This window comes from Arachis hypogaea, chromosome 2, assembly GCF_003086295.3.
Source record: "Arachis hypogaea cultivar Tifrunner chromosome 2, arahy.Tifrunner.gnm2.J5K5, whole genome shotgun sequence".
NCBI lineage: Eukaryota > Viridiplantae > Streptophyta > Magnoliopsida > Fabales > Fabaceae > Arachis > Arachis hypogaea.
This window is the reverse complement of record NC_092037.1, coordinates 33813628-33827880: the sequence shown is the minus strand read 5'-3', so window position 1 is coordinate 33827880 and position 14253 is coordinate 33813628. Positions and strand designations below refer to the sequence as shown.

General features: G+C 36.3%; 1 protein-coding gene and 1 non-coding gene across 11 annotated transcripts; one reads left to right on the top strand and one right to left on the bottom strand.

Annotated features, from left to right (window-relative positions):
* Nucleotides 1-5010: 5010 nt before the first annotated feature.
* Nucleotides 5011-8593, top strand: LOC112742542 (uncharacterized). 10 transcript variants are annotated; one of them, XR_011872237.1, is made up of 5 exons: nt 5011-5742; nt 6110-6170; nt 6410-6503; nt 6706-6876; nt 8152-8593. XR_011872237.1 is itself a non-coding variant. In XM_025791782.2 (4 exons), exons 1-3 carry the CDS (start codon nt 5506-5508, stop codon nt 6724-6726), a joined length of 357 nt encoding a protein of 118 aa, XP_025647567.1. In that variant the 5' UTR covers nt 5011-5505; the 3' UTR covers nt 6727-6807; nt 8152-8593. The 10 variants fall into 10 exon arrangements, 4 of the variants coding, with proteins under 4 accessions (XP_025647567.1, XP_025647575.1, XP_025647580.1 ...); XR_003171894.2 differs by having other exon boundaries at nt 5014-5742; nt 6706-6807; XR_011872234.1 differs by having other exon boundaries at nt 5028-5742; nt 6405-6503.
* Nucleotides 8594-13051: 4458 nt separating this feature from the next.
* On the bottom strand, nt 13052-13159 carry LOC112766569 (small nucleolar RNA R71). Its single transcript, XR_003184433.1, has one exon. It is a non-coding gene; the product is annotated as a small nucleolar RNA R71 (small nucleolar RNA).
* Between the last annotated feature and the right edge of the window lie 1094 nt (nt 13160-14253).

The window sequence follows — 14253 nt, the reverse complement described above, 5'->3', positions numbered from 1 at the left end:
AAAGTGTTCTTCGTATATTCTTCAGATTCTTTCTCTGTTTTTACCCATTTTTCAGTCTTTTCAGCAACCGATTTTTACCAAAATTCAAAATAAATTTCCAGACACTAAAACCCCATATTCTCTACATGTTTTAAACATAAATTGAACCTCAATTTAAGCTCTAGGGTTTGTTTTTCTAGCTGCCCCAAGAACATGAACTTTAAAGGTTGAATTTCATCAAATTTCATCAAAATTTCCCCAAATTTTCACCAAGAATCAATCATATATGTAACCAATTTTTAGCACAGCCAAATCATACAACATTCACACAATTTAAACACAAATAATCAAGATTAATTTCGTGACACCCTACCTTGATTCGCTGCTCCAAATCCGGTTACTCTTTGAAGTGTTCTTAAAGCACTTTTTCCTCCTAAATCACATCAAGAACAACTTTAAATCCACAAACCCTCAACTGACCAAATCTCTCTCAGCACATTAGGAAGGGATATATCACCTTAGATATGCAGGAAATTAACATTTATTGGCCCTCAAGTCAAGTTAAGCATGATTCCTAAGGAAAAACATCAAGAAAACACATGTTTAAGCATGTTTCCTTGAAAACCGAATTGAAAGGGGAAAGGAACAGCGATCTCACCTTATTTCCAGCCTTGATAAGTTACATGGTTATGTAGAGGAAGAACAGAGGATCATTTTGGTGAAATCGGAATTTTGGTTTGAGTTTTAGTTCAGAAGAAATCAATCTTTGAAGATTAAGTGTTCATGAAAGTTTCTCTCTTTTCTCTCTTGTTATTTTCGGCCAAAGGGAGTAAATGACCAGCCTTGGAGTGTCTTGGGGGTGTAGGGTGAGTTGTGATTGGTTGGCTTGGAGGTGGATTAAAATAATATTAAAATATCTCAGGTGTATAACTACTAAAACTAGATGTATCGAAACACTTGTAAAAACATCTCTAAAAATTATTTTCTAAGCTACTAGCATAAACGATACTAGTAACATATTTATTGTGAGAATAAAACATGTATAATGAGGCCTTAGCATTGATAAAGTCATCAGAGAGTGCTAGTGCTAAGCTGCACCTGTAAACTGTGAACTCGGTTAAACCGATTTTCTGTTTTTAAATAAAACTGACCAAGTAACCTTATAATATTATTCATGAAGCTTCTAATACTAATATAATGATAATATTACCCTATTATCTCCCTTCTCTTATGAATCGAGCCTGGTTCATTAAACTGAGGCTATTTACGAAAAACCGGATCAAAACTCCTAACCGATACGGTTCAAAAACTATGTTTTTCGTGACTGCGTTATCGAGCTTGCCTCAAAAAGGTTCTAGCTTAAAGATGGAATAATGACAATGAGGATTGAGATACTTGATGATATATCAGAGCTTCTCCCCTTACTGATCCTCCAGAGTTCTCCGTACTTTCAGAAAAGATCTCGCATATTCGAAAACCAGGGTTGTTATACACGGCATCGAATGGTAATAAGAGAGGATTAAACATAGCAAATTTAAGGCCAAAGAAGCATGTTTTCAATCATAGTACAAAGATAGGAAGGAAGGTGTAAAACATGCAAATTCTGTGAATAAATGTGATAATAATGGATAAAATCCACTCAATTAAGCACAAAATGTACCATGAATTAGTGGTGCATCACTGTTCCCACAGGTGGTTGGTTGGTTGTGCTTGCTGCTGCAATTTTGACGTTAGGATTTTTGCTAGTAAGGAATTTTATAAAAATATAGTCGTGTTGTGAGTATAGATTCTAAACCAATAGAAAATCCCTTTGTACAAACGTTTTGGTTGTCACAAGTAACAAACCCCTAAATAAATTGATAACCGAAGTATTTAAACCTCGGGTCGTCTTCTCAAGGAATTGCAGGGAGATGTGTTCTTATTATTGGTTATGAGTTTTATAAATTGGAGTTTTGAAAGTGAGGAACAAGTAAATTAAATGACAAATAAAATAAATAATTAACTATAAAATAAACTCTTGGCAAGATATGAAAATTCGGAAGTCCTATCTCAGTTACTCCTATGAGAATGGAAGTTAATCCCACTTAGTTAACCTTTGCGTAATCAAGGGAAAGTCAAGTGGACCAATTGGTTAGATTTCCCAAGTCCTAGCCAACTCCTAAGGAAAGACTAGAGTTAGTGGAATTCCAATTAATCAGCCGACATAACAATCAATCATGAATAATTGATAACTGAAGAGCTTCCAGTTAATCAATTAAAGCCAAAAGGGAATAAAATCTACTTGAATGAAAATAATTTGGATAAAGCCCAAGCGTCAATAACATGAATTAGAGAAAATAATCATAAGTCTGAAATACTTCAAATTATATTAATTAAGAAAATCCCAACATGAATGGCTCATAAGTCAAATAGGAAACCTATGTAATACAAGCATTAAATTATCTTAGAGTAAAAGAGAAAATAAATAAAAACAGGAACATTGAACCTGATATGAAGATGAAATAATCCTGAAGTGAAAAGAAATCCTAATCCTAAAATAAATTCTAATCCTAATCCTAATCCTAAGAGAGAGGAGAGAGCCTCTTTCTCTAAAAACTACATCTAAAACTAAAAATTATGAGTTATCAAAGCTTAATTATGAATGGATGCATTCCCCCACTAGTGTGGCTTGTGCTAGGGTGGCTTGTGCTTGAATTCGTCCAGGAATCTCCACCAGTGTTTGGAATGCCAGCATCCTCCGGGGTCCCAAACTAGGCATGTAAAGCGTCTGAGCAGCTTCAAACATATTCTCAGACTCCCGGGGTGACGACTGTCGGAATAGATTTCAGGATCCCAAATTCTACTTTTACACCCATTTTTATCTTGATCTGTATTTTTTCAGCCGAGTGGTGAGTATTCTGAATTCTCACTATAGTGACCAAACAGCTTTCAAGATCCTTTCAATTGAGCTTGACACCAATTCTTGCACCTCAAATTGAAGTGTGAAACCTTATTGAATCTTGCATACCAACTCTGAGTGCGAGTCAATTCCCTTTTACTCTTAAAGCCGCAAAGAGCTCTAAGCTGGCCATCTGTTTCAAGTAAACCATATTCAAGTGAAAAAGTAAAGATAAAGCTAAGGATTTTACCCACTTGAAGTCTGTGTTGGGTGGTAATGGCCTTGGGATAGGTGTTTCTAGTAGCTCTGCAAGCTCTACTCCCTTGTGGTCTTCAGTGAATTCCTCCACCTCTTTGCAAATTTCTTCAACTTCACCCATGTCTTGATCAAAGTCATTGATATCTTCCTCATCACTTGAGTCATAAATAGAAGGTTGAGAAAAGTTGACCTCTACATCATCTTCATATTCACTTGGGGAAAATTCTTCCATCTCAAAGAATTCACTTGCGGATGCAAGTTCGTTACTAAGAGAACTCGACTTATGATTATCATCATCAAGGAAACTTGCATCTTGGGTTATTCCGTCCAGTTCTTCATAAGATATCTACATTGGAGGCTGTGCAACATCCTCTTTAGCGTCAATTGTAACATCCTTGACGGAGTTTTCCATGACTCTGTGTTCCCGTGGAGGTTCAGCATCTCCTAAATCTTCAACCAACTCTTCTTCTTCTACAATGACAGCGTCCTCTACTTGTTCCAGTATGAAGTTATGCTCTATGCTGTTCACTGGAGTTTCTAGTGTCTTCTTCGTGCTGCGTTCTTCATTAGATTCTCCACATGAAGCCATGGGAGTCTGTTGAGTGTTTGAATGTCTGGAAGATAATTGATTTATTGCTTGCTCCAGTTGATGAAGGGTTGTATTAAATTATTTTACTGATTCTTCGAGGCGAACCTATGATTCTTGGCTTGATGGATATGGACATGGTGCATAGGTGTGTGGTGGTTCTCGGGAATAGTTGGATTGGCGTTGGGGTGGATGATGAGCGGATAATTTGTACGCCTTTTGGCATTGTTTTTAGTATCACTACAACAAATATGGCCTTTAGCAACGCCAAATTTCGCAACGCCTTAAAACCGTTCTCTTAGATAGGTTTAGACAACGGTTTTTTAAAGTGTTACTGTTGAATTCAGTTTTTCATCAATTTCTAGCAACAAAATAAAACCGTTCTCTTTGACTATTTTAAAGAACGGTTTTATAACCGTTACCATGATTTGGCTTTAAACAACGATTTTTTATTGTTGTTTAAAGAATTGTACAAAAGAAACGCATTAAAACCGTTGCCAAAATGCTACACTTTAAAACCGTTCCATTAGATGGTCTTAGACAACGGTTTTTACAGTGTTATTGTTGAAGTTCATTTTTTCATTATGCTATAGTAACAAAATAAAACCGTTCTCTTTGACTATTTTAAAGAACGGTTTTACAACCATTACAACAATTATTTATGAAACAACTATTTTCTAATATTATTTAAATAATTGTACAAATTAAACAATACTAATAAAAATAATTTCAGATAATTATATAAATTGAAACTATTTTTTCTATAAATACTGAATTTATAAAATACTCAAAAACTATTCTTATAAATAAATAACAAATATTATTTTAAAAAAATAAAATTAAAATAAATTTATTATAAATATTATATATTATTATAAATATATAAAAGATATTATATTTTAAACACATAAGGCTAAAATAAATTTATAATAAATATTATATATTTTTATTATAAATATATAATAAATATTAATATAAAAAAATAAAATTAAAATAATTTTAAAATAAATATTATATATCTATTATTGATTATTATATAGCAAATATTATTTTTGAAAAAAATAAAATTAAAATAAATTTATAATAATATTATATATTTTTATTATAAATAATTATTTTGTTATAACAAATATATATTTTTTGTTAGAAATAATTATTTGAATTTAGATTGATAAATAATATTTTTAAATAATTTTAATATAGTATATTAAATTTTTTTGGTGACTATAGTATATTAAATTTTAAAATTATTATTCTATCCACCCATTTTTATCAATATATCTATTTTATCTATATTCTTTTATAAAATCTCTCATTCCTAACTAAATTCCCAAATTAAATAAAAAACTCTAATTTCCAAATTCTAAAACCCTAAACACCCCCCCCCCTCCCACACTGAGCACACAACCCCCACTCATAAGCGTAACACATACACACACACGGACAAGAGAGGAGGAAGGAGAAGAGGACGGCGCCGGCGGGTTAGGTGCCGCCGTCGCCGTCGTTGCCAAGCCCGAAGGAGAAAGAGAGTCCGCAAAGGGAGAGTGAGGGACGGAGAAGAGAAGCCGCGCTAACCCCGCAACGCCACTGCGTCGTCGCCTCCGTTGAGCGGTCGCCATCATCGTGCGAGAAGGGGTCGCCGAGCCGCTGCCGTCGCCGTCACGTTCGTTTCTGTCACAGAAGCTTCCATTTCCGTCACTTTCATATTGCGGAGAGAAAGAACTACGCATGAGCCAGGGGCCAGGGAAAGGGAGCCACCGCCGTTGCATCCTGGCTACACCGCCGTTCAATTCGTTGTTTCATCATGGCCATGGAGAGGAACGTGAATGGAAAAGGAAACAGGGAAGCTGCTACTTGGGATTTGAGGAAAACGGCTCTCTTCTGCCTCGCCTCTAGGTTCTGCAAGTTGCCGGAGTCCTCAGCCGCCGGGAACCAGCACTGGAGCTGCCCAGAATCACTACTGCTGCTGCCATGGGAGCTGGTATTGGAACCACTGATGGAGCTGCTGTGTTTAGTGATTTTTGCGAGTTGTGACATCGAGGTAGGGAATATTTTATTAAATTAAATAATTTAAACTTTGAATGCCTGAAAAGTTTACTGGATTATTACTAATAGTTGAATGATTCATATGTAATGGATTTTGGTTGTAGATTAAATGTGTGACTGGTTGTGCCTCTTGTTGATTTTACGATAGTAAGGTAGAACATGTTGATATGTGTATGCTGTAGTCTGCAAGAGTGTGTTGAGAAGATACATGTCTAATGTTGTTCTGATTTTGATTTGGAAACTGGTTCTCTAAAAATGAAAATTTCCTATAGCTGTTTAGATGCTCTCTTTACTAACTTTGTTTCTTATATTCTGATTCACAGTTTAAGATAGCCCTTTTTTCTACTTTTCATTTTCTTCAGGATTGAAATTGTAGATAAATGCTTTTGCCATGACATAATGGAACAGATTGTTGATTCTTTGGTGAGCTTTACATCTTCCATTAAATTTAAGTACCTCTAGCACAACTTTATCTTAGAATTTCATTTATTCTGCTGCTAAAATGTCTTTAGTGTTGCTTTTAGTTATAGTCTCTTATCTTGTTAACTCTATTTGTACCAGCTAGTCTTGATTAACATCTATCTATTGTGAGTGGCTTAACTTTCTGGTAACAGTTCACGGTTTCTTTTTCCATCTAATTACTTAAATTTCCATTAGGAAAGAGTGGCAAGTGAAACAAATGATGCATGGTGCATTTCTACCCTAAATAGACTTAAAGATGCTTCGTCATTGAGCTTGAAGGTTTCCCTGAGATCAGTGAGTTTCTTTTTCTTGTCAAAACTCATTTGAGTTCTTGATTACTATGCTTTCTTCCTTCCATATGAGAAGCTACTTATTACTATAATGTAAACCGTCTAACATTTTCTTGTCAAAACTCATTTGAGTTCTTGATTACTATGCTTTCTTCCTTCCATACGAAAAGCTGCTTACTATAATGTAAACTGTCTAACTGATGCAGATACGAGAGGGTAGATTTTAAACTCTTGACCAGTGCTTGTTGCGTGAGTACCATACGACTTTACAAGCAAAATCTAAGCAGATTTCTGGTGACTTTTGTGAGGTAATGAACATTGCCAGCATTACAAATCCAACATCATTCAAAGATGAGGTTTCTAGGTGGTTTATAAATGTGAGACATTCTTTGCCTTTGAGCTAGCTTTGGGGTTGAGTTAAAATAGGTTATAGATTTCCTGTCTCTTGGCAATTTGTCCATCAATTGTTGTTACTTTTACGTTTACAGTTGAGTTAAAGACTCCTGATATTATTCTTAATTTCTACTATTTACTTTGATGTTGTCAAATGATGGCCTTATTCTGAGCTATTTTATTAGTGCTGATTTGATTTTAGTGAGTTCATGTGGGTTGATTTTGCTGTTTAGTGCTGCTTTATCCTTGTTAATAGCTGATTTCATGCCTTGTTTTATTTGAGCAATGATGATGATGGCCTTATTCTGAGCTGTTTTATTAGTGCTGATTTGATTCTAGTGAGTTCATATGGGTTGATTTTGCTGTTTAGTGCTGCTTTATCCTTGTTAATGGCTGATTTCATGCCTTGTTTTGATTGAGCAATGATGATGATGGCCTTATTCTGAGCTATTTTATTAGTGCTGATTTGATTTTAGAGAGTTCATATGGGTTGATTTTGCTGTTTAGTGCTGCTTTATCCTTGTTAATGGCTGATTCCATGCCTTGTTTTGATTGAGCAATGATACTGATGGCCTTATTCTGAGCTGTTTTATTAGTGCTGATTTGATTTTAGTGAGTTCATATGTGTTGATTTTGTTGTTTGTTTAAATTCAGAAACGTCCTATTTACTGCCATAATGTTGCCGAAATTTCTAAAAATTTGTGTGTTAATTGAATTTGGTAATTTGTTGCTTTAGTTTAATTAGTTTCTGTTTCTGCTTGCCATTTTCTGTTTCTGCTTCTTCTGCAGGTTCTCAATTTTTTTCCCTGGTTACATTTTCTTAGTTTAATTAGTTATATTGCTGCTGATTGCCATTTTCGCTTGCTGCCGTTTGATTTTAGTGCTGATTTGGTTTTAGTGAGTTCATATGGGTTGATTTTGCTGTTTGTGCTGATTTGGTTTTTTTGCTGATTTTGCTGTTTAGTGTTGATTTTGCTGATTAGTGCTGATTTGGTTTTAGTGAGTTCATATGGGTTGATTTTGCTGTTTGTGCTGATTTGGTTTTAGTGTTGATTTTGCTGTTTAGTGTTGATTTTGCTGATTAGTGCTGATTTGGTTTTAGTGAGTTCATATGGGTTAATTTGTTAAATTCAGAAATGTCATATTTAATGCCAGAATGCTGCCGAAATTTCTAAAAATTTGTGTTAATTGAATTCCAATTTGTGAATCGAATTTGGTAATTTCTAAAAATGTCATATATAATTAGTATCTTTGTATAGAGAAAACAGTGAAGAAAATACGAGGACCTATACAATGCTTGAAGATTCATGCAAGACAGCTGGAAGATAGAGAAGAAATTTCTCTAGATAGTGAAGAAGAGGCAATTGGTCCTACTGATGAAGTTGGAAACAACTTGAGCAAATTTTTGGGCACAGTGACAAGGAATTCAGATTTTTGTCCATTAATTTACACAAATTGGAAGGGGATTAAAGATAAAGAAGCCATTTGGGAATATATTCAAGTGAGAACTTTAGTCTTGTTTCTTTTAGAAAGTATCTGGAAATGTACACATGTTTTTTATTCTTACTAACATGATGACTATTTGCTACTTAGCTATTTCAACTCTCTTTTGTTATTATATTTTTTGCAAACTTAGATGATATTGTGGATCTTACAACAATTTTTATAAGTTAAATTTGATGGGAAATGTTCAATTTTTTTTCTTTAGTGACTTCATTCAAATAGTTTAGATTATTTATTGACATTAAATAATTTAAAAAAAAAATTGAAATTAAGTTCATTCATGAGAAAACTATTGTAAATAAAAAATTATATATCACGAAAAAATCGTTGTCAATAGTTACAAAAGACAATGGTGTTAAAACGCCAAAACACGACTCCAAAGGTAACGCTTTAAAATCGTCGTTTTAGATGATTATAAAATGGCAATGGTATTAAAACCGTTGCCGAAAACGACATCAACAGTAACGCTTTAAAACCGTTGTCCTAGATGGCTATAAACTGGCAACGGTTTTAAAACCGTTGCCGAAACCTGGAGCCAACGGTAACGGTTTAAAACCGTTGGCTATGTGAATAATAAAACCACAACAGTTTAAAACCGTTGCCTATCCAGTTACGATTTTAAACCGTTGTCATGTTAATAGGAACGGTTAGAAACCGTTGCTTGTTGAGTAACGGATCAAAACCGTTGTCTAAAATTTTCCGTCAAAACCGTTGTCTATGCCACTAACTGTGACAACGGTTTTTCTGTTACCGTTGCCTTAGGTAAAAAACCGTTGCCTTTGAGCATTGGTAACGGCCGCATATACCACAGGTCAAAAACCGTTGCCAAAGCGTTGCCTAAAGTTTTGGGAACGGTTTTTCAATCTACGGCAACGGTTTTTGACCGTTGCGAAAAGCCTTGTTTGTTGTAGTGTATGTTTTTAGTATGATCTAGTTAGTTTTTAGTATATTTTTATTAGTTTTTAGTTAAAATTCACTTTTCTGGACTTTACTATGAGTTTGTGTGTTTTTCTGTGATTTCAGGTATTTTCTGGCTGAAATTGAGGGACCTGAGCAAAAATCTGATTCAGAGACTGAAAAGGACTGCAGATGCTGTTGGATTCTGACCTCCCTGCACTCGAAGCGGATTTTCTGGAGCTACAGAAGCCCAATTGGCGCGTTCTCAACGGCGTTGGAAAGTAGACATCCTGGGCTTTCCAGCAATATATGATAGTTCATACTTTGCCCAAGATTTGATGGCCCAAACCGGCGTTCAAAGTCACCCTCAGAAATCCCAGCGTTAAACGCTGGAACTGGCACCAAAATGGGAGTTAAACGCCCAAACTGGCATAAAAGCTGGCGTTTAACTCCAAGAGAAGTCTCTGCACGAAAATGCTTCATTGCTCAGCCCAAGCACACACCAAGTGGGCCCGGAAGTGGATTTTTATGTCATTTACTCATTTCTGTAAACCTTAGGCTACTAGTTTTCTATAAGTAGGACCTTTTACTATTGTGTTGAGACATCGAGGGGTAGCTATCTTCATTGTTATGCTATCTTAGATCATTGGGAGGCTGGCCTCATGGCCATGCCTAGACCTTGTTCTTATGTATTTTCAACGGTGGAGTTTCTACACACCATAGATTAAGGTGTGGAGCTCTGCTGTACCTCGAGTATTAATGCAATTACTTTTGTTCTTCCATTCAATTCCGCTTGTTCTTGTTCTAAGATATCACTTGTTCTTCAACTTGATGAATGTGATGATCCGTGACACTCATCATCATTCTCACCCATGAACGTGTGACTGACAACCACCTCCGTTCTACCTTCGATTGGGTGAATATTTCTTGGATTCCTGATTGCACGATGCATGGTTGATCGCCTGACAACCGAGTGCTCGCCTGACAACCGAGCCAACCATTCCGTGAGATCAGAGTCTTCGTGGTATAGGCTAGAACTGATGGCGGCATTCAAGAGAATCCGGAAGGTCTAACCTTGTCTGTGGTATTCTGAGTAGGATTCAATGATTGAATGACTGTGACGTGCTTCAAACTCCTAGCAGGCGGGGCGTTAGTGACAGACGCAAAAGAATCACTGGATTCTATTCCGGCCTGACCGAGAACCGACAGATGATTAGCCATGCTGTGACAGAGCATAGGAACATTTTCACTGAGAGGATGGGAGGTAGCCACTGACAATGGTGAAACCCTTGCATAAGCTTGCCATGGAAAGGAGTAAGAAGGATTGGATGAAGACAGTAGGAAAGCAGAGAGACGGAAGGGAAGGCATCTTCATGCGCTTATCTGAAGTTCCTACCAATGAATTACATAAGTACCTCTATCTTTATCTTTATGTTTTTATGCATTCATCACCATATCCATTTGAGTTTGCCTGACTAAGATTTACAAGATGACCATAGCTTGCTTCATACTAACAATCTCCGTGGGATCGACCCTTACTCGCGTAAGGTTTATTACTTGGACGACCCAGTGCACTTGCTGGTTAGTTGTGCGAAGTTGTGTTAATGCCATGGTATTGAACACCAAGTTTTTGGGGTTCATGACCGGGGATTATGAGAGTTGTGAAAAGTATTGTTCACAATTTCGCGCACCAAGTTTTTGGCGCCGTTGCCGGGGATTGTTGAGTTTGGACAACTGACGGTTCATCTTGTTGCTTAGATTAGGTATTTTTTCTTCAGAGTTCTTAGGAATGAATTCTAGTGTTTCAAGGTGATGTTCTTATCATCACCAAAGCTGATTGATCTTCATCAATTTAGCTCTTGAATGCAATGTTCTGCTGAAACTTGGCTGACCATGTCTAATTCCTTTGGACTGAAGCTTTAGACTAACATTGCATGATTCCTGGAATTCTCATTAAGAATTTTGATACCTTTATTTTCTTTTTCCACTTAATTTTTGAAAAAAAAAGCACAAAAAAAAATTTTTACAAAGTCATAAAATCCAAAAATATTTCTTGTTTGAGTCTAGTGTCTCATGTTAAGTTTGGTGTCAATTGCATGCATTCATGTGTCTTAGTGATCTTCAAGATGTTCTTGATGATTTCTTACTCTGATATTTGAATTCTCTTGACTTGAGTGTTTTATGTGTCTCATATGCATTCTCATTAGTGTCAGTAGTATACAAACTGCTAAGTTTGGTGTCTTGCATGCATTGTTATTTGATTTTTGTGCATTTTGATTTTTCCTTATTATTAAAAATCCAAAAATATTTTTTATTTGTGTCTTCTCAAGTCAATACTACAGAGAAATTAAAGATTCAGAACATACAGCAGAGGAATTACACAGAAAAGCTGGGCGTTCAAAACGCCCAGTGAAGAAGGACAGACTGGCGTTTAAACGCTAGCCAGGGTACCTGGTTGGGCGTTTAACGCCCAAAAGGGTATAGTTTTGGGCGTTAAACGCCAGAATGTGCACCATTCTGGGCGTTTAACGCCAGGATGGCACAAGAGGGAAGATTCTGTTTTTCAATGCAATTTTTTTTTCAGATTTTCAAAGTTTTTCAAAATCAAATCTTTTTCAAATCATATCTTTTCAATCATGTGTTTTCAAAATCAATTTCTTTCCATTTTCAAAGATACTTACTATCAATTAATGATTTGATTCAACACTTCAAGTATGTTGCCTTTTCTGTTGAGGAAGGTTTAATGTTTGAATCATATCTTTTCTTGTTAGTCAAGTTTTTAATTTTTAAAATCAAATCCTTTTAAAATGTCTTTCAAATCATATCTTCTCAATCACATTTTTTTTAAACTAATCATATTTTCTTAACCACATCTTTTTCAAAATAGTTTTCAATCAAATCTTTTTTATTTCTAATTTCAAAATCTTTTTCAAAAATCACTTGATCTCTTTCCCACTCTTGGTTTTCGAAAATTAATTAGTGTTTTTCAAAATGTTTTCAAAATTTCTTACTTAATTTTCGAAAATTGCTTCCCTTCTTCTCACATCCTTCTATTTATGGACTAACACTATCCCTTAATGCAAAATTCGAACTCCATCTTCTTTGATAAGTTCGAATTTTCTACTTCTGTCTTCTACTCTTCTTTTCCTCTGACACTTCAAGGAATCTCAATACTGTGACATAGAGGATTCCACATTTTCTTGTTCTCCTCTCTTTCATATGAGCAGGAGCAAAGACAAAGGCATTCTTGTTGAGGCTGATCCTGAACCTGAAAGGACCTTGAAGAGAAAGCTAAGAGAAGCCAAAGCACAACTCTCTTTAGAGGACCTGACCGAATTCTTCAAAGAAGAAGAACACATGGCAGCCGAAAACCACAATGCCAACAATGCAAGGAAGGTGCTGGGTGACTTTACTGCACCTACTCCCGATTTCTATGGGAGAAGCATCTCTATCCCTGCCATTGGAGCAAACAACTTTGAGCTTAAGCCTCAATTAGTTTCTCTAATGCAACAGAATTGCAAGTTCCATGGACTTCCATTGGAAGATCCTCATCAGTTCTTAGTAGAGTTCTTGCAAATCTGTGACACTGTCAAGACTAATGGGGTTGACCCTGAGGTCTACAGACTTATGCTATTCCCTTTTGCTGGAAGAGACAGAGCTAGAACATGGTTGGACTCTCAACCTAAAGAAAGCCTGGACTCTTGGGAAAAGCTAGTCAATGCCTTCTTGGCAAAGTTCTTTCCACCTCAAAAATTGAGTAAGCTTAGAGTGGAAGTCCAAACCTTCAGACAGAAGGAAGGAGAATCCCTCTATGAAGCTTGGGAAAGATACAAACAATTAATCAGAAAGTGTCCTTCTGATATGCTTTCTGAATGGAGCATCATAGGTATTTTCTATGATGGTCTCTCTGAACTATCCAAGATGTCTTTGGATAGCTCTGCAGGAGGATCTCTTCATCTGAAGAAGACGCCTACTGAAGCTCAAGAACTGATTGAAATGGTTGCAAATAACCAATTCATGTACACTTCAGAAAGAAATCCTGTGAACAATGGGACTAGTCAGAAGAAAGGAATTCTTGAGATTGACACTCTGAATGCCATATTGGCTCAGAATAAAATATTGACTCAACAAGTCAATATGATTTCTCAAAGTCTGTCTGGAATGCAAAATGCACCAAGCAGTACTAAGGAGGCTTCATCTGAGGAAGAAGCTTATGATCCTGAGAACCCTTCAATGGAAGAGGTGAATTACATGGGAGAACCCTATGGAAACACCTATAATCCTTGATGGAGAAATCATCCAAATTTTTCATGGAAGGATCAACAGAGACCCCAACAAGGTTTCAACAATAATAATGGTGGAAGAAACAGGTTTAGCAATAGCAAGCCTTTTCCATCATCTTCTCAGCAACAGACAGAGAGTTCTAAGCAGAATAACTCTGACTTAGCAACCGTGGTCTCTGATCTGATCAAAACCACTCAAAGTTTCATGACTGAAACAAGATCCTCCATTAGAAATTTGGAGGCACAAGTGGGTCAGCTGAGCAAGAAAATTACTGAACTCCCTCCTAGTACTCTCCCAAGCAATACAGAAGAAAATCCAAAAGGAGAGTGCAAGGCCATCAACATGGCCGAATTTTGGGAGGAAGGAGAGGCAGTGAACGCCACTGAGGAAGGCCTCACTGGGCGTCCACTGGCCTCCAATGAGTTCCCCAATGAGGAACCATGGGAATCTGAGGCTCAAACTGAGACCATAGAGATTCCATTGGACTTACTTCTGCCATTCATGAGCTCTGATGAGTATTCTTCCTCTAAAGAGGATGAGTATGCCGCTGAAGAGCAAGTTGCTAAATACCTTGGAGCAATCATGAAGCTAAATGACAAGTTATTTGGAAATGAGACTTGGGAGGATGAACCCCCTCTGCTCACCAAAGAACTGGATGACTTGTCTAGGCAGAAACT